This window comes from Papio anubis, chromosome 12 (genome assembly GCF_008728515.1).
Source record: "Papio anubis isolate 15944 chromosome 12, Panubis1.0, whole genome shotgun sequence".
Lineage (NCBI taxonomy): Eukaryota > Metazoa > Chordata > Mammalia > Primates > Cercopithecidae > Papio > Papio anubis.
The window spans coordinates 60,654,300-60,678,377 of NC_044987.1; the positions used below are offsets into that span (position 1 = coordinate 60,654,300).

At 43.4% G+C, this 24,078-nt stretch overlaps 1 protein-coding gene across 3 annotated transcripts in view; it reads left to right on the forward strand.

The window, feature by feature from the left end:
* Positions 1 to 239: 239 nt before the first annotated feature.
* The window catches only part of RAB6A (RAB6A, member RAS oncogene family), a 92,571-nt gene continuing 68,732 nt past the window's right edge, over positions 240 to 24,078 (forward strand). For all 3 annotated transcript variants that reach the window (XM_003910396.5, XM_009186913.4, XM_021926289.2), the window contains exon 1: positions 240 to 830. In XM_003910396.5, the coding sequence (XP_003910445.3) occupies positions 761 to 830 (70 nt within the window). In that variant the 5' untranslated portion in view covers positions 240 to 760. The remainder of the gene's footprint in view (positions 831 to 24,078) is intronic.

The following is a 24,078-nucleotide window of genomic DNA, read 5'->3' on the forward strand; positions in this document are numbered from 1 at the left end:
CGCTCTCACGCTGCCACCTCACTCGCGTGTCTGCTCGCCCTCGGCCCCTTCCGATTGGCTCATTACGTAAGTGACGTAAGGGCTCCAGCCTCCCCCTAACTTATCCCTGGCTTGCCCCGCCTCCTCCTGGCTTCTTCTGGCGCGAGTGGAAACCTAACCTGCCCCGTCGCCGCCGTGCGGGAGGAGCCAGTAGAGCTGTCCAAACCAGGAAGGCGATGGCTATGGCGGTGGCGCGCACGCACGCACGCACGCACGCACGCCAGCGGCCGGCGGGGCCGCAGGCTCGCGCCCGGGCTCGCCCCGCGCCGCGCCAGAGGCTCGCGCACTCAGCAGGTTGGGCTGCGGCGGCGGCGGCAGCTGTGGAAGCTGAGGCGCTGCGCGTGAGAGGTCCCAGATACGTCTGCGGTTCCGGCTCCGCCACCCTCTGCCTCTCTCCCCCAGGTGTCGGAGTTGAGTGCGGAAGGAGGGAACTGCCCTAGCCTAGGGAAACCAGAGCACACCCCTGGCTCCTGCCGACACCGCCCTCTCCTTCCCAGCCGCGGGCCTCGCTCGGTGCTAGGCTACTCTGCCGGGAGGCGGCGGCGGCTGCCAGTCTGTGGAGAGTCCTGCTGCCCTCCAGCCGGGCTCCTCCACCGGGCCTTGCAGGGGCCGAGAGAGCTCGGCGCCCGCCCTTCCGCTCGCCTTTTTCGTCAGCCGTCTGGAGCAGCATCGGTCCGGGAGGTCTCTGGGCTGAGGCGGCGGCAGCTCCTCTAGTTCCACCATGTCCGCGGGCGGAGACTTCGGGAATCCGCTGAGGAAATTCAAGCTGGTGTTCCTGGGGGAGCAAAGCGGTGAGTGCGTGGCTCCCCCACTCCTGGCAGCTGGCCGCAGCGTCCCCGCACCGCCCCCGGTGCGGCCCTTCCGTCCGCGGAGGCTCCCAGCCCGCCTAGCGTCCGCGCTCGTTGCCACCGCAGCCCTTCCCGATGTGCCCCCCGGTGCCACTGGCTCTCCGCCTGGATCTGTCGGCCGAGATTTTACCCTGTTCCCCGGGTTCTTCAATCCTTGACTCGCCGTCTCCGTTCCCCGCAGTCCGGCCGTCTCCGGTCGATCTGCCCCCCCTCCTCAGCCCTCACCCCGCCCAGCCTCTTGTCCGTCCCTTTCTTCCTCCGGTCTCCGTCGTTTCCCCTACCCCAGTACCCTTTCTTGAGCCCCACCCTTATTCCTTGCTCTTTTCCCAGTTCCTCAGCTCTGTGAGGCCCACTCAGGGAAGCCCTACTCCTGAGAACGGGCCCTCTTCAACCTTGGCCAAGGAGGGTGGGATCTGGGCGTTGTTTTCCCCAGAGGCTTGGCCCTGAGAAGTGCTGATGTCGTCGAAGGTGGGAAGGGGTGGTCGTAGAAAAAATTATTAAATGGTTTTCACCTGGGTGGGAAATTAGTCGGGCCATAGAGGAAACATCTGAATTGGAGACGACTTGAGCATGGGGTGGTTGGGGGTGAAAGGGGTAGCGTCGGCAGTGGAGATTTTTGCCCGTTAGGTTAGATGGGGCTGTGGCTTGTCGGAAAACCTCATTTTGTTCTGTTGACTTCCATCACTGACAATTCTTTTGGCAGTGTTGATGATTTTTCAATCTCTGCCAGATGCTATGTCATGATCATTTTACTTGGAATATTTCTCATCTCACCTACCCTTTTTCTCTTTTCAACATGAAGCAGCGTTTGAGTCTCATGGTGGTACAAACGGGAATTACTGGGGAAATGTTAATTATTCATTTCTTGAGTATTTTCCAATGATATATTGAGGATTCATGTGAGAGAAGGCTTGGAATAACAAACATCTTTGTTTTGTCGAATTTCCTTTGGAAAATGGAGTAGAGTAGGAATAAACTCATCTAGTTATCTAAATTAGATTTAAATACCATTTGGGCTAAATAATTCTTTTATGCTTCATATTCCTTACTATCTGATGAGTGAAATTGTTATGTCATTTACCTGGTCAGGTTCTGCTGTCACTGTACTTCCGTATTAGATACAAGATACTAATTTTGTGATGGTCGTTTCTACGATTACTTCTTGTAGTAATTTCAGTTTTATGCTGTATTATACAAACTTGACACTCGACAATTCAGGAACGATTACCCTCCTTTGTTTTTCTCACACTTTGCATGACCGTCTTTAAAATTCAGACATTGAGAGACTAGTTCTGAGTCATCAAACACTGAGTACCTACTAGGTGTTTTAGGTGAGGTTATAGAAAACATTATTTGTTTTGACTAGAAGGCTTATAAGTGATATAAACTCATAGCTTTTATTACTACTTTGAACTATTTATACTGATTTGTATGCCATTACAGAGGTTAATACCCTTGCAAAATTGCCTCCCGTTAGAACTGGGAAATCATTTTTCTCCTTTCATATGTAGATTATTTTCCCCTCCTCCCTTTTGGGGGTAAAAATACGACCTCCTTGCTTTTCGCTTACATATTTTCCTGAGGTAAGTATAAACTTGTGTCTTTAGGTTAGTAACTTGGTAGAACCTATGGAGTTGATCCTGGTCCAACTTTTATATGTCAATTTCAGGATAGTTCCCAAACATAAAATAAAGCTTATTGATCATTATTGGTAAAAAGGATCCAAAGTGCTTATTGTGCATTCTAAGGATATTATTGCCTTTCTTACGTTGTGATGCACAGCTATTTAGTTTGCATGAAAAAACTCATTCATCTCCCTGTCTAAAAATATTTTAGCATGAATGGAGTGCTTAACTTCCTAAGTATCTTCAGGTTTCCTTTGAATTTCTTGAGTATTTGTATATGTTCTAATTCATAATGGAGAGTTTTATGGCTTCTAATTTCGTACCTTGTTTAAGCCTCTACTACCCTCCTCCCTCCATTACTGAAGCCTGGTTAGATTTTTTTTTTTTTAATAGACTTCATTTTTTAGAACAGTTTTAGACTTACAGAAAAATCGAAAAGATAGTGCAGAGTTCCCATATATCCACACATCTAGTTTCCCCTGTTATTAACATCTTGTATTAGTGTGGCACATTTGTTACAATTAATGAACTAATATTGATATGTTATTATTAACTCAAGTCCATAGTTTATTTAGATTTTTAGTTTTAACCTAATGTCCTTTTGCTGTTTCAGCATTCAATTCAGGATGTCAAGTTAATTATCTTTTGAAGTTACTATATTGCCAAGTAATGCCATTCAGTAGCTTTGACAATGAAAGATTGATCTCTGTTTTCATGGTCAGTGTCTGTAGTTTTCTTATGCATTAGTAGAGGTCTGTAGACTCCATGTCGTTTGGATGTAACTCTTTATGAATTATTTATTTTTAGGTCTGTTAGAATTCCGCAATTCAGCTTTCAAAGACTATAATCTGTGGCAAGTCTTGTTTTTTCCTTAATAACATTTACCACCTTTATAATTATCTTATTTTTTGTGTGTTTGTTTTTATTTCCCACAGAAGAATGCAACTCCCATGAAGATAAAAACTGTTACCTTTTTTGTTCAGTGTATCCCCATTGCCTAGCATAGAGCCAGGCTCATAGTAGCTGCTTAGACATGTTGGGTGAATGAATGGTGGCTGAATCTAATAGTAATGAAAGCTAGTAGCCTATATTACACTCTTTGACGTGGTGAAGTTCACATTTTTTCCGTATGCAATTGATAGTTTAACAATAACACTTAAAACTTACATCATTTGATTGTATACAGGAATCTGTCAGATACTTAAGTGGGTAGAGAAACCAATCATTTAAAGGCCCAACCATTTCATTCAAAAAATAGGACTGACCTGAATTTTGTACTTTTTTGTTTTTGAGTTGAGCAGAATTAGTCTTCCTTTGTTAAAGTTGTTGTTAAATTATTAATATAACACATGAAAAGTATTCAAATTATACTAATGATGTGCTTATGTGCTTATGGAACTGATCTGAAATTAGGTTTTATTTGGCTTGTCAAAAATTTAAGATACTAGGGTGGGTGCGGTGGTTCATGCCTGTAATCCCAGCACTTTAGGAGGCTGAGATGGGTGAATCATCTGAGGTCAGCTGTTCAAGACCAGCCTGGCCAACATGGTGGAGGCCCACCCCCCTACCCCCCGGCCTGGTCTCTACAAAAATACAAAAATTAGCCAGGCATGATGGTGGGTGCCTGTAATCCCAGCTACTCAGGAGGCTGAGGCAGGAGAATCGCTTGAACCCAGGAGGCGGAGGGTGCAGTGAGCCAAGATCATGCCATTGCACTCCAGCCTGGGCGACAGAGTGAGACTCTGCCTCAAGGAAAAGATATATATATATATATGTATGTGTGTATATTTAAGATACTATGCTCTATGATGAAAATGAATTACGTCAGTACATGAAGCAGATTGAGTTAATGACATCAATCTTAACCTTGGATAAATTCTTATGGTTTAATAAGGGAATGTTTGGCCGGGCGTGGGGGCTCACACCTGTAATCCCAGCACTTTAGGAGGCCCAGATGCGTGGATCACCTGAGGTCAGGTGATCCTGACGAACATGGCAAAATCCCATCTCTACTAAAAATACAAAAATTAGCTGGGTGTGGTGGCGTGTGCCTGTAATCCCAGCTACTCAGGAGGCTGAGGCAGAAGAATCACTTGAACACCCAGGAGGTGGAGGTTGCAGTGAACTGAGATCGCCCCACTGCACTCCACCCTGGGCCTCAGAGTGAGACTTTGTCTCTGAATGAATGAATGAATGAATGAATGTTGAAATACCCAATTGGAAGTTTCCTTGAGGAGTCTGTTTTGTTACTACCTCTGGCTATTGTCTTGAGATGCGGAGGCACTTTTAGTAATGTCACTGAGTGGTTTACAGTAGAAGATTTTACTATGTATACATGTTACCAATTATAAATTAGGAGAAGTAGTGGCAGAGAGAAGCGCACACTCAGCCTACTACTGCTTTTTTCATTTTATATTGCCTTTTCTTTTTTACATCAATGCTGATTCAATTGCAATATGTTAGATAAGGAAAAATGTCTTACTGTCAGAGACTAGCAGTACTGACCCGGTTGTTGTTGTTTTTCTTTTGAGACAGGGTCTAACTCTGTCACTCAGACTGGAGTGCAGTAGTGCGATCTCAGCTCACTGCACTTTCTATCTCCCAGGCTCAAGTGATCCTCCCACCTCAGCCTCCCAAGTAGCTGAGACAGCAGGCATGCACCACCACGCCTGGCTAATTTTTGTATTTTTTTGTAAAGATGGGATTTTACCATGTTGCCCAGGCTGGTCTCAAACTTTTGAGCTGATCGTCTGGCCTCAGCCTCCCAAAGTGCTGGGATTACAGGTGTGAGCCACCATGCCTGGCCAGTATTGAACATTTTATATTGGCTGGATCAGTGGTTTTTAAACTTTTTTTTCCCCAAAACCTCTTTCCGCTCTTACAAATTTTTGAGGATCCTAAAGAGCTCTGTTAATGTGGTTGTTATTGTTCTTCCTCCTCTTCCTCCTCTTCTTCTTTCTCCTCTTTGTCCTTCTTCTCCTTGTCCTTCTCCTCCTCTTGTTCTTTTTCTTCTTCCTCCTCCTCTTCCTCTTCCTCCCACCTTCCTTCCCCCTTCCTCCCCCTTCCCCCCTCTCCCTTCCTTCCTCCTTTCCACCTTCCCCTTCCTTCCCCCTTCTCCCTTCCTTCCCCCTTTCTTCTTCCCCTTTCCTTCCCCCTTCCCCCTTCTCCTTGGATGCAGTGACTGTTCACAGGGGCTATCATGGCCAGCTGCAGCCTTGTCTCAAGCTCTCCTGCCTCAGCCTCCCTAGTAGCTGGGACTATAGGCACATGCCACTGTGCCTTACTTTTGTTTATGTGTTTTATATCAATATTTACTGTACTGAAAAAAAAATTAAAAAATATTTAATATGTTAAAAAATAATAGGGCCAAGCGTGGTGGCTCATGCTTGTAATCCTAGCATTTTAGGAGGCCGAGGCAAGCAGATCACTTGAGGCCAGAAGTTTGAGACCAGCCTGGCCAACATGGTGAAACCCCGTCTCTACTAAAAATACAAAGAAATTAGCCTGGCATGGTGGCGGATGGTCCCAGTGGTAGTCCCAAGCTACTCAGGAGGCTAAGGCAGGAGAATCGCTTGAACCTGGGAGGCGGAGGTTGCAGTAAGCCAAGATCACGCCATTGCACTCCAGCCTGGGCAACAAGAGCAAAACTCCATCTCAAAAAATAATAATAATAATAATAAACCCATTGCATGTTAACACCTTTTTTTTGACAGCCTCCTTCAGTTGCCCAGGATGGAGTGAGTGCCTCCTGGGTTCCAGTGATTTTCATGCCTCAGCCTCCTGAGTAGCTGGGACCACAGGCACACGCCACCATGCCTGGCTAATTTTTCGTCTTTTTAGTAGAGACAGGGTTTTGCTATATTGGCCAGGCTGGTCTCAAACTCCTGGCCTCAAGTGACCTGCTTGCCTTGGTTTCCCAAAGTGCTGGGATTACAGGCATGAGCCACCATGCCTAGCCTTCATGTTAACATCATTTCTGAAATGAAAAAGAATTATTTTCCAAACAGAGATTTAGTGAGAATGACATTGTTTTACATATTTGCAAATCTCTTTAATGTCTGACTTGATAGAGGACAATTGGATTTGCATAGCTGCTTATGCATTCAATCCTGTAATATTACACATCATATAGGCCCTGGGGAACTCCACAATACATTTCAAGAGAGTAAGAGTGAAAAATTCAAATAACATCTTAATATTATAAAAATGGTTTTGACATCCAGGAGTTTGTGGACCTCCCCAAGGGTCTTGGGAGATCCCAAGGGGTCAGTGGACCACTTTTTGTAAACTGCTGGGTTAGGTAATACTAAGCCAATTGTATTTCATGTTACAATGTTGCCAGTTTTTCATGTCTTGTTCTGAGGCCTTAAAACTAAATGGTAGAGTTAATGATTTAGAACATTAAAGGACTGGTAGAGATGGAGAGTAAGAGTCTAGATTGCATGTTTCAGCAGTGGCTACTGACTTTTGGCAGATTACTCAACATCTCTTTATGCTCCATTTTTCCTTATGTATAACATAAAGATAATAGACCTACCATAGAGTTATTGTGACGTTTAAATTAGTCAAATAATGCAAAACATTGAGAAGAGTGCTGGCCACATGAGAAGGGCTCAGAAAGTGTTTTAATTTAACAAATGTTTATTGAAAATTGCTACAGTGTCAGGTGGTTTGGTAGTGCCTACTTTTAAGGAATTTATATTTTATCAGGGAAGAAATATACAATACCTAATACAATATAGTATGATGAGTGCAGTTGCTTTTAAAAGTAGAGCTAAGGCTGGGTGTGGTGGCTCACACCTGTAATGCCGGCACTTTGGGAGGCCTAGGTGGGCAGATCACTTGAGGTCTGGAGTTGGAGACTAGCCTGGCCAACATGGTGAAACCCTGGCTCTACTAAAATACAAAAAATTAGCTGGGCATGATGGTGGATGTCTGTAATCCCATCTACTCAGGAGGCTGAGGCAGGAGAGTCACTTGAATCCAGGAAGCGGAGGTTGCAGTGAGTGGCCATGTTGGCCAGGTTGGTCTTGAACTCCTTGCTCTCTCACCCAGGCTGCAGTACAGGGGTGTCATTATAGCTCACTGCAGCCACGAGCTCCTGGGCTCAAGTGATCCTCCCACCTCAGCCTCTGGAGCTGTTGGTATTAGAGGCATGCGCCATTGTGCTCAGCTGATTAAAAATTTTTTTTTAGCAAACGAGGTCTTGCTGTGTTGCCAGGCTGCTTTCCAACTCCCGGGCTCAAGTGATTCTCCTGCCTCAAGCTCCTGACTCTGGAATTACAGGCTTGCACCACCTCACCTGGTTTGGACTTTTTATTAGACTTCCTGATTTTATTTCATCTGGTCTCCTCCATTTCCTTATGCTTCTGTTTTAATTCTCATAAGATTTTTCTCACCTTTCTTCCATTCTATTATTTTTTTTTCTGCTGTCATTTTAATTTCTTTTTTTTTTTTTGAGGTGGAGTCTTACTCTGTCACCCAGGCTTGAGTGCAGTGGTGCAATCTCAGCACACTGCAACCTCTGCCTTCCAGGCTCAAGTGATCCCTCCCATGTCAGCCTCCGGAGTAGCTGGGACCACAAGCATGCGCCACCAAGCCCGGCTGTTTTTTGTATTTTTGGTAGAGATGGTGTTTCACCATGTTGCCCAGGCTTGTCTTGAATTCCTGAGCTCACATGATCTGCCTGGCCTTGGCCTCCCAGAGTGCTAGGATTACAGGCATGAGCCACTGTGCCAGCCCTTATCATTTTAATTTCAAAGAGCGTTTTTGTTCGTTTTCTGAATGTTCCTTTTCTGTAGCATCTGTTTTTTGTTTTTTTGAGACAGAATCTCGCCCTGTCACCCAGACTGGAGTGCTGTGGCGCAATCTTGGCTTATTGCAACCTCCACCTCTCGGGTTCAAACGATTCTCATACCTCGGTCTCCTGAGTAGCTGAGATTACAGTCGTCCGCCACCATGCCTGGCTAATTTTTGTATTTTTAGTAGAGACGTGATTTCACTTTGTTGGACAGACTGGTTGTGAACTCCTGACCTTCAGTGATCTGCCCACCTTGGCCTCCCAAAGTGCTGGGATTATAGGAGTCACCACACCCAGCCTTCTGTAACATCTTTTTAATTCCCCATTTTTACCTTTTCTTGTCATTTTAAAGATATTAATAAGCTATATGACTTTTCTTCCTGCATATTTAGTTTTTGTAAATTGTTTTTCGTCTCTGCTTGTTTTAGTTTCTCTATTTCCCGTTTGACGTGGTCCTCAAAAAACTAGTGTTTCTTGGCTATTTGCTTTTATTTAAGAGTTGAGCAGTAATTTTTTTTTTTTTTTTAAGCTCTTGTGGGCCTTTACTGCAGAATGATCTTGCTGAGTTCCTTTTTGGGAGTCTCTAATGTTGGGTCTTTAAGTCTTTTTGCTGGTCAGATTCCCTGAAGAAGAATTACTCAGTGCACTGCTGGAGAGAAACTTGGTTGTCAGTGTTCTTGGAAGTGAATGGAGAGAGGGTTTGAAGTCATAACATACAGTAAATGCATTTAGTTTCCTTGCTTTTAATATTGTTTATACTCTATCCTTCAGCTGTACCTTGTAATCCCTAGTACAGAAACCCTGTTTTTCTTTCTCAGCAGCATTATCTTCTAATTTTCTGATGAAATGGAGGAGGGACCCAGCTGTGTTGAACTGAAGAGGGAATATAAGAGAGTGTTAATCTACTTGTTAAATAGACTTTCATCCTTTCTTTCTGTTTTTAGTTCCATCTTCACCTTTATTTATAGATGTACTTGGCCCAGACAATTCCTAAATCAATGGGGGTTCTGTGGTCCAAATCAGCTTTCTCAGCTTTCCCCATTGTCGGTTTAAAATTGATCATTATTGAGTGTGTTAGGTCAATTACTACTTTTCCATTTGCTTTCTACCTTCTAACTTGGATGATTTAGATTTTCTGAGAACCAACACTTAATACTTGCTTAATACTTGTTTAGGGTTTGTTTATTTGTTTTTTGAGACAGGGTCTCTCCGTGTTGCCCAGGCTGGAGTGCAGTCCATTCACAGGCATGATGATAGCACACTACAGCCTGGAACTCCTGGGCTCAAGTGATCCTGCTGCCTCAGCCCCCTGAGTAGCTGGAACTATAGACTCAGGCCACTGAGCCTGGCTCTCTTCTTTTTCAAAAGTACATTTTGGCTGGGGGGCATGGACTCACACCTGTAATCCCAGCACTTTGGGATACTGAGGGGGGAGGATTGCTTGAGGCCAGAAGTTCGAGACCAGCCTGGGCAACATAGTGAGACCCTATCTTTACAAAATTTTTTTAAAAATTAGCCAGGTGAGGTACCTATAGTCCCAGTTACTTGGGAGGCTGGCTTGAGCATAGGAAGATTGAGGCTGCTGTGAGTCTTGATTGTGTCACCTCACTCTAGCCTGAGAGACAGAGCAAGACCCTGTCTCAAAAAAAAAAAAAAAAGTACGTTTTATAAAATTAAAACCAACTTATTTTACCCCCATATTCATAGTAGCATTATTCGTAGTAGCCAAAAGGTAGAGGCAAACAAGTATCCATCCACAGATGAATGAATAAACAAAATGTGACACATGCATACAATGGAGTATTAGCCTTAAAAAGGAAGGAAATCTTGGCCTGGTAAAGACGAGTGTTAGAAATAAGTGATACAAAGGTAGAAGCCAGACTATGAAAGCCTTTAACTTAGAGAAGAGAGTTTGGATTTCATCACAAAAGTGAAGTCTGCTGGGATGTTCTGGCAAGGTTTAGTCAATCTCACAATGGACAGGATAACAAAGAGGTTTATTTAGTACTTATTAATTTTAAAAATCATAAAATATTTGTCCTTTTGTGACTGCCTTATTTCATTTAGCATAACATCCTCAAGGCCTTTAACTCCTGAGCTCAAGTGATTCTCCTGCCTCAGCCTCCCGAGTAGGTGGGACTACAGGCATATGCCACCACACCCTGCCAGTTTGTTTTTTCCTTACAGTCAGGGTCTTGCTCTGTTGCCCAGGCTGGAGTGTAGTGGTGTGATCGTAGCTCACTGCATCCACAAGCTCCTGGGCTTAAGCAGTCTTCCTGGCTTAGCCTCCCGAGTAGCTAGGACTATAGGCACACACCACCACACTTGGTTAATTTTTAAGTTTTTTCATAGAGACAGATCTTGCTTTGTTGACCAGGATGGTCTCAAACTCCTGGCCTCGAGTGATCCTCTGGCCTCAGCCTCCCAAAAGGCTGAGATTACAGTCATGAGCCACTGAGCCCAGCCTAGTTTGGTTTCTTAAATTGTCATTAAGTTGTGTACTGTACAGAACATGTCTCTGCCTTTTATTTTTCAGTAGTTTCGGGGGAACAGGTGGTAGGTGTTTGGTTGCATGGAAGAGTTCTTTAGTAGTGATTTATGAGATTTTTGTGCACCCATCACCCGAGCAGTGTACACTGTACCCAGTGTGTATATAGTATTTTATCCCTCCCCCACTTCCCCCTGAGTCCCCAAAGTCCATTATATCATTGTTTTGCCTTTGTGTTCTCATAGCTTAGCTCCCTCTTACATAAGTGAGAACATATGATGTTTGGTTTTCCATTCCTGAGTTACTTCACTTAGAATAGTGGTCTCCAACTCCATCCAGGTTGCTGTGAATGCCATTACTTCGTTCCTTTTTATGGCTGAGTAGTATTCCATGGTAGATGTATACCACATTTCTTTTTTTCTTTTTTTGAGATAGAGTCTTGTTCTGTTGTCCAGGTTGGAGTGCAGTGTCATGATTTCGGCTCACTGCAAGCTCTGCCTCCTGGGTTCAAGAGATTTCTCGTGCCTCAGCCTCCCGAGTAGCTGGGATTACAGGCGTGTGCCACCATGCCTGGTTAATTTTTTTATTTTTAGTAGAGATAGGGTGTCATCATATTGGCGAGGCTGGTCTGGAACTCCTCACCTCAATCTGATCTGCCCACCTTGGCCTTCCAAAGTGCTGGAATTACAGGCATGAGCCACAGTGCCCGACCTAATCCATAATTTTTTAAAGTTAGTTTTGGTAGAATTTTGGGGGGAAGAAGGAGGATTCAGAAATAGACAACAGTTATAAATGGCATATTTGAAAAGTGAACTTGTGATTTAACTAAATACTATGTTTTGGGGTCCTTAAAATATTTTTTGACTCTTCATTACAGAAAAATTTGAATGTATAAAAAAATATAGCCGGGCGCGGTGGCTCACGCCTGTAATCCCAGCACTTTGGGAGGCCGAGGCGGGCGGATCACAAGGTCAGGAGATCGAGACCACGGTGAAACCCCGTCTCTACTAAAAATACAAAAAATTAGCTGGGCGCGGTTGTGGGCGCCTGTAGTCCCAGCTACTCGGGAGGCTGAGCCAGGAGAATGGCGGAACACGAGGCGGAGCTTGCAGTGAGCTGATCGCGTTACTGCATTTGGCGCGATAGACAGACTGGCTCAAAAAAAAAAAAACGGAGACTCGCATCAGGAGCCCCTGTTAGCTGTTACACAGCTTTAATAATTATTAACTCATATCTTAGTTTTTTTTTCATCTATATAGCATTCCCAACCTCTGTATCAAAGTGGGTTATTTTATATATTTATTTATTTTTTAGAGACAGGGTCTCACTCTGTCACCTAGGCTGGATTGCAGTGGTGCAGTCATAGCTTGCTGTAACCTTGAACTCTTGGGAAAAGTGGGTTTTTTTTTTTTGTTTTTTTTTGTTTTTGTTTTTTAGATGGAGTCTCGCTCTGTCGCCCACGCTGGAGTGCAGTGGCGCGATCTCAGCTCACTGCAAGCTCTGCCTCCCGGGTTCACGCCATTCTCCTGCCTCAGCCTCCCGAGTAGCTGGGACTACAGGCGCCCGCCACCTCGCCCGGCTAATTTTTTGGTATTTTTTAGTAGAGATGGGGTTTCACCGTGTTAGCCAGGATGGTCTTGATCTCCTGACCTCATGATCCGCCCGTCTCAGCCTCCCAAAGTGCTGGGATTACAGGCTTGAGCCACCGCGCCCGGCCTAAAAGTGGGTTATTTTAAAGCAAACTCCACACATCATATTGTAACTATTTTGCTATGGCTGCTCAAAGAGGAAGACCTCCTTAGTGAAATATTCTTGACATTTTTGTATATAATTGCTCATAGAGGCCTTTATTTTTGGGATACTGTTTGTTCCTTTACATATTTTTGAGCTTAATATTTCAGGATCTCTCTATTAGAGAATTAAAATATCCATGAGTTCATAATAATATGAAGAAGTGACAGCTCTTCCTTTAAAAGAATTCCAGTTAACAAATACAGACAGAATGAGGTAAATTTAAAAATCACCATTAGAATACCACATTAGTAATTGCTGCAGGTAAGATCCCTTTGATGAATTTTAAAATTGGTGGGCAAAAGTTTGAGAACACAATGCATCGTCTCAAAGTGTCTTCCCCAATGTAGTTGTTATTTACAAAGGGAAAAACATTAACTTTAGGGTGAAGAAACACTGTAGACACCACCAGTAACCACGTGATTAAGGTTGACATCTTTAGGAATAAGATAATGAGCCATTATGTATCCTCTGTTATAATGCACTGAGAAAGGCACATTAATTCTGTGGTAGTTTTGCCAAGAATGCATGACCTCTGTCTAATCTTGAGAAAACATCAGACAAATCCAAATTGAGGAACATTACGTGAAACAACTGACCAGTGTTATTCGAAAGTGTCCATGTCACAAAAACAAGGGAAAATGGTGAAAATCTCACAAATCAGAGGAGACCAAGGAGACATGACAACTAAATGCAATGTGGGATCCTGGATGACATCTTGGAACAGAAAAAGGGCATTAATAGAAAAATGGGTGAAATTCTAAGTCAGTTATGTAGTTTAGTTAATAACATGATATTACCGTTAATTTCTTAGTTTTGATAATTGTGCCGTGGTTATGTAAGATTTTATCTTAGAGGCTGGCCAGGCGTGGTGTCTCACAGCTGTAATTCCCAGCACTTAGGGAGGCCAAGGTGGACCAATCACGAGGTCCGGAGTTTGAGACCAGCCTGGCCAACATGGTGAAACCCAGTCTCTACTAAAAATGCAAAAATTAACCGAGCATGGTTGGGCACCTGGAGTACCAGCTATTTGGGAGGCCGAGGCAGGAGAATTGCTTGAAGCCAGGAGGTGGAGATTGCAGTGAGCCAAGATCACACCACTGCACTCCAGCCTGGGCAATAGAGCAAGACTCCATCTCGGAAAAAAAAAAAAAAAAAAGATTTTATCTTAGAGGAAGCCAGGTAAAAGGTATACTGAAATTCTCTGTACTATTTTTATAACTTTTGTATAAGACAAAAAAAAATTTCTTTTTTTTTTTTTTTTGAAACGGAGTCTCACTCTGTCCCCCCGCTGGAGTGCAGTGGCGCGATACCGGCTTACTGCAAGCTTTGCCTCCCGGCTTCACGCCATTCTCCTGCCTCAGCCTCTCGAGTAGCTGGGACTACAGGCGCCCGCTACCACGCCCGACTAATTTTTCTTTTGTATTTTTAGCAGAGACGGGGTTTCACCATGTTAGCCAGATGGTCCCGATCTCCTGATCTCGTGATCCACCCACCTCGGCCTCCCAAAGTGCTGGGATTACAGACCTGAGCCACCGCGCCCGGCCTTTTTTTTTTTTTTTTTTAAGACAGAGTCTTGCTCTGTCGCTCAGTCTGGAGTACAGTGGCGCGATCTTAGCTCATTGCAACCTCTGCCTCTCGCATTCAAGCTGTTCTCCTGCCTCAGCCTCTGAAGTAGCTGGGATTACACGTGCCCACCACCACACCGGACTAAATTTTTTTTTGGATTTTTAGTAGAGACGGGATTTCACCATGCTGCCCAGGCTGGTCTCGAACTCCTGAGTGATCTGCCTGCCTTGGCCTCCCAAAGGAATTACAGGCGTGAGTCACTGCCTTACAGTGCTTTCTTATCTTGTTCACTCTCTTGTATGTGTGCGTGCTTGTTTTCTTCGGTGGATTGTAAGCTCCTTTCAGGTCAGGGCTTTACTTGTATTTGTTTTTGCATACTTATCCCCCACCCTCCTTATTTCCTAGCATTTAATAGTTTGGGAATGAAGTGAGAAATAGCCGTTCGAACATTAATATATTTGTTTACTTTTTTTTTCTTTTCTTTCTTTCTTTTTTTTTTTGAAACGGATTTTCACTCCTGTTGCCCAGGCTGGAGTCAATGGGGCGATCTCAGTTCACTGCAACCTCCACCTCCCGGGTTCAAGTGATTCTTCTGCATCAGCCTCCCAAGTAGCTGGAATTATAGGCATGTGCTACCACGTCCGGCTAATTTTGTATTTTTAGTAGACACAGGGTTTCTTCATGTTGGTCAGGCTGGTCTCGAACTCCTGACCTCAGGTGATCCACCTTCCTTGGCCTCCCAATGTGCTGGGATTATAGGCATGAGCCACCACGCCCGGCCTGTTTTTCTTTGATAAGAGTAATCAGTAGTCTGTCTTTACCATTATGTATCTTTCTTGTCTGCAACTTTTATGTAAACAGGTTTTTTTGTCTAGGTGTGGTGGCTCACGCCTGTAATCCCAGCACTTTGGGAAGCATAGGTGAGATGATCACTTGAATCCAGAAGTTTGAGACAAGGCTGGGCAGCCATAGCCAGACCCTGTTTCTGTTTTGTTTTGTTATTATTTATTTATTTATTTTTGAGACAGAGTCTCACTCGGTTGCCAAGGCTAGAGTGCAGTGGCACAATCTCGGCTTACTGCAGCCTCTCCCTCCTGGGTTCAAGCAGTTCTCCTGCCTCAGCCTCCCAAGTGGCTGGGATTACAGGCACCTGCCACCATGCCCAGCTAATTTTTGTATTTTTAGTAGAGACAGGGTTCCACTGTATTGACCAGGCTGGTCTCGAACCCCTGACCTCAAGTAATCCTCCTGCCTCGGCCTCCCAATGTGCTGAAATTACAGGTGTGAGCCACCATGCCCAGCCTATTTTATTTTTTTCTGCTTTAATTTTGTTTTTCTTTTTAAATCATATTCCCTTCTTGTCTAAAAGAAATAAAAAAAACAAAATGAAAATTTTTAACATTTCATTTTCTAGATCAGTTTTAGGTTCACAGCAAAATGGAGAGGAACTTACTGATATTTCCTGTGTATCTCCTGCTTCCACACATGCATTAATCTCCCCCGTAATCAACATCCCCTGCTAGAATGATACATTAGTTAATGAACTGACATTGACACATCATTAATCACCCAAAATTCATTGTTTGCATTAGAATTTATTCTTGGTATTGTGTATTCTGTGGGTTTGGACAAATAATGACATGTATCTACCATTATAGTATTATATGGACTATTTTCACCTCTCTACACATCCTGTTCTCTGCCTACTTCTCCCCACTCCCAACCTCTAGCAACCCCTGATGTTTTACTTTTACTGTCTCCTCGGTTTTGTCTTTTCCAGAGTATTATGTAGCTGGATCATGTATGCATTCCTTTTCAGATAGGATATTTTCATTTAATAGTTCACATTAGGTTCTGGCATGTCTTTTTATGATTTGATACTGTATTTCTTTTTTGTGCTAAATCATATTCAATTGTGTGGCTATACCACAGTTTGTTTATCCATTCGCCTACTGAAGGACATTTTGATTGCTTTCAGGTTTTGCCAGTTACAAATAAAAAGCAGCTGTAAACATCCATGTGCATCCTTTTTTTTTTTTCTTGTGCAGATTTTTGTGTGGACACAAGTTTTCAGCTTTTTTGGGTACATACCAAGGAGCATGGTCACTGGATCATATGGTAATAGTATATTTTGGGCCAGGAACAGTGGCTCATGCGTGTAATCCCAGCACTTTGGGAGGCCGAGGTAGGTGGATCACCTTAGGTCAGGAGTTCAAGACCAGCCTTGCCAACGTGGTGAAACCCCGTCTCTACTAAAAATAGAAAAAATTAGCCAGGCGTGGTGGTGTGCATCTGTAATCCCAGGTACTTAGGAGGCTGAGGCGGGAGAATTGCTTGAACCCGGGAGTCGAAGGTTGCAGTGAGCCAAGATCGTGTCATTGCACTCCAGCTTGGGCAACAAGAGCGAGACTCCATCTCAAAAAAAATTTTTTAAAAGTATATTTCGTTTTGTAAGGTAAATATTTTTTGTTTTTACTTTGGATGTCTCTATTTCATCATGCTGGAAATTTATACTGTAGATCTGATAAATATTATTGTGGAGAAATCACTTTTATTAAAAACAACTTTTGAGCTATAGATGTGAAATTGAAATTACTTGTTTTAATAAATTTTCTATACAACCAAATTCATTCTCTGAAGTTTTAAATATGATTGTATAGGTGTAGTTTAGGGGTTTTTTTTTTTTTTTTTTTTTTTAAAGACAGTCTCACTCTGTCGCCCAGGCTGGAGTGCAGTGGCGCGATCTTGGCTCACTGCAACCTCCGCCTCCCAGGTTCAAGCGATTCTCCTGCCTCAGTCCCCCGAGTAGCTGGATTACAGGCGCGTGCCATCATGCCTGGCCAATTTTGTATTTTTAGTAGAGACGGGGTTTCACCATGTTGGCCAGGTTAGTCTCAAACTCCTGACCTCAGGTGATCCTTCTGCCTTGGCCTCCCAAAGTACTGGGATTACAGGCGTGAGCTGCCACTCCTGGCCAGCTAGTTTTTTTTTTTTTTTAATTCAGGAGAAACAAAAAATCTTGATTCATTTTAGGTCTCTTAGAGAAAAGCTACTAGATTTTTAAACTTTAGTGTTATTGACTAGGTAAGCAACATTGAAGTAGCATTAGTTTGGTTTAATTGATTCTGTTTTCTTCTAGAATTGCATCACCTAGGTGAGACGCCCTTGGATATGATATTGCAGTGAGTTTTGCTTGCCGTTGAGCTTTTCTGTTGTGATCCCTAGGTACTTTTCTCAACTGTCTTTGTTACCAGGATGGAACAATGACTACAGGTAGTGTTTTTTGCTTGGCTTTTGTTGCTACAATCATAGCATATGATTTAAGCTACCATTATCATAGCGGACTAATTTTTTATAGTTTTTTTGTGGGACAAATTCAAAAATATAAATATCTACTTCGTCTAGTTCAATACCATCTGGCCAATGTTATTGACCAAGAATTATGAAGCAGGTCAGAATTGATCATGGTTATAGATTGTAGACTAATTGAGGCTTCTCTTTTTTTTTTTTTTGAGACAGAGTCTTGCTCTGGTGCCCAGGCTGGTTTGCAGTGGCACGGTCTCTGCTCACTGCAACAATCTGCCTCCCAGGTTCAAGCGATTCTCCTACCACAGCCTCCCAAGTAGCTGGGACTACAGGCGCATGTCACTAAGCCCGGCTAATTTTTTGTCTTTTTAGTAGAGACAGGGTTTCACCATGTTATCCAGGGTGGTGGTCTCCATCTCCTGACTTCGTGATCCGCCCACCTTGGCCTCCCAAAGTGCTGGAATTACAGGCATGAGCCACCGCGCCAGCCTGAGACTTCTCTTTTTTATGCAAATACCAGTCTTAGATTCTGTGAATCCTAGGTATCCTTCAAGAATATATTATGTGAAGACTTACTTTACCACTTATAAAAATTATCTTCTAAATTAATACACCTCGGTTTTCTTGAGGCCCCAATAATTAGATAACTTTTAATAATCAACCTTAGAGGTGGCAGGATTTCTTGAGCCCAGGAACTTGATGCTGCAGTGAGACATGATTGGTGTTACTACACTCCAGCCAGAGACAGAACAAGACCCTGATTCAAAAAAATAAATAAAAGTAAAAAATCAGGCTGAGTGCATTGGTGGCTCACGACTCTCATCCCAGCATTTGGGAGGCTGAGGTGGGAAGATCACTTGAGCCTAGGAGTTCGGGACCAACCTGGGAAATATAGTGAGACCCCATCTCTTAAAAAATATTTTTTTAATCAACCTTTTTTTAGTTTACTTTTTAGTTATCTTTGGTGTTCCATTATTTTATTTTATATATATATATATATATATTTTTTTATTTTTTTTTTTTTTTTTTTTGCGAAGTCTCGCTCTGTCTCCCAGGCCAGAGTGCCGTACTGTGATCTTGGCTCCCTGCAGCCTCCACCTCCCAGGTTCAAGTGATTCTCATGCCTAAGCCTCCTGAGTACTAGAATTACAGGCATGCACCACCACAGCTGGCTAATTTTTGTATTTTTAGTAGAGACAGTATTTCACCATGATGGCCAGGCTGATCTTGAACTCCTGACCTCAAGTGATCTGCCCACCTTGGCCCCCCAAAGTGCTGGGATTACAGACATGAGCCACTGTACCCAGCCCAAATATTATATATATATATACACATGTATATACATGTATATAGATATATATACACATATATAGATGTATATACACGTACATATATATATATGTGTGTGTGTGTGTGTGTGTGTGTGTGTATATATATTTTTTGAGACAAGAGTCTCACTCTGTTGCCCAAGCTGGAGTGCAGTGGTTCATTCTTGGCTCACTGCAGCCTCTGACTCCCAGGCTCAAGCAATCCTCCAGCTTAGCCTCTCAAGTAACTGGGACTACAGGTGTGTGCCACTACGCCAGCTAATTTTTGTATTTTTAATAGAGACGGGGTTTTGCCATGTTGCCCAGGCTGGCCTCAAACTCCTGAGCTCAAGTGATCTGTCTGCCTCGGCTTACCAAAGTGCCACCGCACCTGGCCTCAATATTGGATATTTATTTTATTTTTTACTTTGAGACAGGATCTTACCCTGTTGCCTAGGCTGGAGTGCAGTGGCACTATCGTAATTTGCAGTAGCTGCAAATTCTTGGGCTTGACTCTTCCTGCCTCACCCTCCCAAGTAGCTGGGGCTACAGGTCTACTCCACCATGCTTGGCTAAATTTCTTTTTAAATGTTTTTGCAGATGGAGTTTTGCTGTGTTGTCCGGCTAGCCTTGGACTCCTTGCCTCAAGCGTCCTACAGTTTCAGCTTCCCAAGTATCTGGGTTTGCAGGCAGGAGCCACTGTCTCTGGCTATTTTAGCCATTTTTAAGTGTGTAGTTCAGTGGCATTAAGAACATTCACACTGTAGTACTGGCTAGTCATGGTGGCCCATGACTGTAATTTTAGTACTTTGGGAGGCCATGGTGGGAGGATTGCTTGAGCTTAGGAGTTCAAAACCAGCCTGGGCAACATAGTGAGACCTTGTCTCTATTAAAAGTAAATAAATAAGTAAAACATAAATAAAAAATAACATTCACATTTAGTACAACCATCACCCACATAAATTTTTATAGCAACTTTATTGAGCTAAAGTTTACATATCAATTTACTTGTATCAAGTATACAGTTTAGTGGCTTTTAGTATATATTAATAATATGTGATCTTTTTTTGAGATGGAGTCTCCCTCTGCTGCCCAGGCTGGAGTGCATGGTGTGATCTCAGCTCACTGCAACCTCCATCTCCCGGGTTCAAGCTGTTCTCTGCCTCAGCCTCCTGAGTAGCTGGAATTACAGGTGCCCACCACCACGCCCAGCTAATTTTTGTATTTTTTGTTAGAGAGTAGCTGGGGTTACAGGTGCCTGCCACCACGCCCAACTAATTTTTCTATTTTTTTATTAGTAGAGACAGGGTTTCACCATGTTGGCCAGGCTGGTCTTGAACTCCTGACCTCATGATCCGCCTGCCTTGGCCTCCCCAAGTGCTGGGATTACAGGCGTGAGCAACTGCACCTGGCAATAATATGTGGTTTTTAGTGACTGACCTCTTTCAGTTAGTGTAGTGTTTTCAAGATTCATTCATTTTGAAGCATATTATCAATACTTCATCCCGTTGTATCTATATGCCACATTTTGTTTATTAGTTGATGGTCATTTGGCTTGTTTCTGCACTTTGGTTCTTATGGGTAGTGCATGCCATATGTTATAATGATTTCATTATCATTTAGCTCAGATGATGATGATTTTTAGAAACAGCGTCTTGCTCTGTCACCCGGGCTAGAGTGTGGTGGCATGATCATAGCTTACTGCAGTCTCAAACTCCTAGGTTCAAGCAGTCCTTCTGCTTCGGCCTGCCAGGTAGGGGACTACAGGTGCATGCCACCACATTCTAGTAATTTTTAAGTTTTTTTGTAGAGATAGGGTCTTGCTTATTTGCCTGGCTGATCTTGAACTCCTGTATTCACTCGATCCTTCTCAGCCTCCCAAAGTGGTGGGATTACATACATGAGCCGACACACCAAGCCTAAATTTCCATTTTGAGTTCTTCTTGAACCTCTGGGTTAGAAGTACATTACGTTATTTTCAAACATTTCAACATTTTCTGGATATCTTTTAGTTATAAATTTCTTGTTCAGTTTTGCTGAGGGCAGAGAACACGTTCTGTATGATTTCAAACATTTGAAAATTGTTGAGACTTACTTTGTGTCCCAGCACTTGTTTTCTTTCTTTCTTTTTTTTTTTGAGACAGTGTCTCGCTGTGTCACCCAGGCTGGACTGCAGTGGCATGATCATGGTTCATTGTAGCTTTGACATCCTGGACTCAAGCAGTCCTCCCACCTTAACCTCTCAAGTGTCTGGGACAACGGCATGTACCACCACACCCAGCTAGTTTTGTTTTTGTTTTTTTTTTCTTTCTCGAGACGAAGTCTCACTGTGTTGCCAGGCTGGAATGCAGTGGCGTAATCTTGGCTCACTGCAACCTTTGCTTCCCAGGCTCAAGTGATTCTCCTGCCTCAGCCTCCCGAGTAGCTGGGCTTACAGGCATGAGCCACAATGCCTGGCTAATTTTTGCATTTTTAGTACAGACAGAATTTCACCATGCTGGCCAGGCTGGTCTCAAGCTTCTGACCTCAGGTGATCCACCCACCTTGGCCTCCCAAAGTGCTGGGATTACAGGCATGAGCCTCTGTACCTGGCCAACTGCCTTGTTTTCAATTAGGAAACACCTTCATCTAAAATTACTTTCACTCGTGAATTTCTTTCTTTTTTTTTTTTTTTGGGGCGAGTCACCATCTATCGCCCAGGCTGGAGTGCAGTGGCGGATCTCAGCTCACTGCAAGCTCCGCCTTCAGGTTTCGCCCATTCTCCTGCCTCAGCCTCCCGAGTGGCTGGGACTGCAAGAGCCCACCTCGCCCGGCTAGTTTTGTATTTTTTAGTAGAGGCGGGTTGTGTTAGCCAGGATAGGTCCTGATCTCCTGACCTGCGTGATCCGCCCATCCTGGCCTCCCAAAGAAGTGCTGGGATTACAGGCAGGCCACGGCGCCCGGCCTTTTTATGGGCGAGTCTTGCTCATTGCCCAGGCTGGAGTGCAGTGGTGCAATCTCGGCTCACTACAACCTCCGCCTCCCAGCTTCAAGCAGTTCACCTGACTCAGCCTCCCAAGTAGCTGAGATTACAGGTCTCTGCCACCACGCCCGGCTAAGTTTTGTTTTTGGTTTTTTGTTTGTTTGTTTGTTTTTTTGAGACAGAGTCTCACTCTATCGCCCAGGCTGGAGCGTAGTGGCCGGATCTCAGTTCACTGCAAGCTCCGCCTCCTGGGTTTATGCCATTCTCCTGCCTCAGCCTCCCGAGTAGCTGGGACTACAGGCGTCCACCACCTTGCCCGGCTAGTTATTTTGCGTTTTTTAGTAGAGACAGGGTTTCACCGTGTTAGCCAGGATGGTCTCGATCTCCTGACCTAGTGATCCGCCCATCTCGGCCTCCCAAAGTGCTGGGATTACAGGCTTGAGCCACCGCCCCTGGCCTAAGTTTTGTATTTTTAGTAGAGATGGGGTTTCACCATGTTGGCCAGGCTGATCTCAAACTCCTGACCTCAAGTCATCTGCCCGCCTTGGCCTCCCAAAGTGCTGAGATTACAGCTGTGAACCACCGCACCTGGTCTTAAAAGGGTGAATTTCTCGTATCTGTAATCCCAGCACTTTCTACCTGTAGCATCTGCTACTCTGGAGGCTGAGGTCAGAGGATTATTTCAACCCAGGTGGTTGAGGCCATGGTGAGCCATGATTATGCCACTGCACTCTGTTTCAAAAAAATATAGTGAATTGTATGGTATGTGATTTATCTCTCTCTCTCTTTTTTTTTTTTTAAGGCATTGTTGGGATTCCAGAAACTGCCACCTCAAATATTGCTTATTCTCTCAAGTAGATGTTTGAGGTTGGGATAGGTTTGATATTAGCAGCAAAATCCTGTTAGAGGACTTGTAACTTCAAGGTTATGTCCTGCATACGGCTCATTACAGATTTACTTGTCTGATTTATTCTTGAAGAATTTAGGTAATCTCATATACGTAGAGTTACATATTTAAATTTATTTCTTTCCAAATAAGATTGGAAAAATAAATAAAGCTTCCTAAGTTAACTGTCTAATACTCACAGTACTTGTTAAAGGCCTGAGATACATTCTTTTTCTTCTAGCTAAAGTCTCTCCTTCAGACCTCAGGTTTAAAGTCATTTTTCTCTGGAAAGTTTTTCTTTACCTTCTCACCTCATAACAGAAGACTGCCCTGTTCACAACATACTCTTGTACTTTTTAATCACACTGCAGTAATTTTTTGTCTCTCTGACTTAACCTTAGCAAGTACTATGTTCTGATTGTTTTTATATCCCCAGCCATTTTTCAGTCCCTGGCATTTAATATGTTCTCATTAAAATGAAATATAAGTGAGTAGGATTATTTTTCTATTATATTTGCCCTGGGCTACAGACGTTTCGAAGATTTAGCCCTATCATTTGATTCAGGATTTATACCCAAGTTGTTTGCTGGTGGTGGTTAATACAGTCAAATGGAATGTGAATCCCACTGAGATCATTGTCATGTCTGGCCTTCACAGAATTACAAGAGTGTGTAATTAGCATGGTGCAGATGGTGTGATTTCAGGAATGTTATTATAAATGTTGAAATTATGCTAGAATTTCTATTTTGTTTCTGAAGATTGCATTGAGACAGCATAGTGAATGCAAATGTAGTTTTTAAGAGATGATTTACAAATACATGCATCAAAATTTTATATTTAGACATGACTTTCAAAGGAAATGCCCTTTGGAGCATTTCTTATTTCAGGATTTTGGATTAAGGATGCCCAAGTGTAATGCACATTTTCCAAAATCTGAAATATTTATGGTTCTGAGCATTTTGGATAAGAGATACTCAACTTATAGTTGTCTTGCTCCTACCTACTTTTACTGAGAGACATTCTCCTTTAGTTTTTTTTCTCCTAGATTCTGGATTTCTCCTATTAGGAACCAGGCCACACTGCAGAAGGTGAGCAGTGGGCCTGAGCTCCACCTCCTGTCAGATCAGTGCTGGTGTGGTATTCTCATAGGAGCGAGAACCCTATCTTGAACTGTGCATGTGAGGGATCTAGGTTGCATATTCCTTATGAGAATCTAATGCCTGATGATCTGAGGTAGAACAGTTTCATCCTGAAACCATCCACCGTTCCTCCTCCCCCACACCCATAGAAAAATTGTCTTCCACGAAACTGGTGCCTGGTGCCAAAAAGGTTGGTAACTACTGCTGTAGATTTATCTCCAATTTGGGTTTGTCAGTTTTTTTTCTCACTATGAAACTGGATAAACTGACCAGGTGCGGTGGCTCAAGCCTGTAATCCCAGCTCTTTGAGGGGCTGAG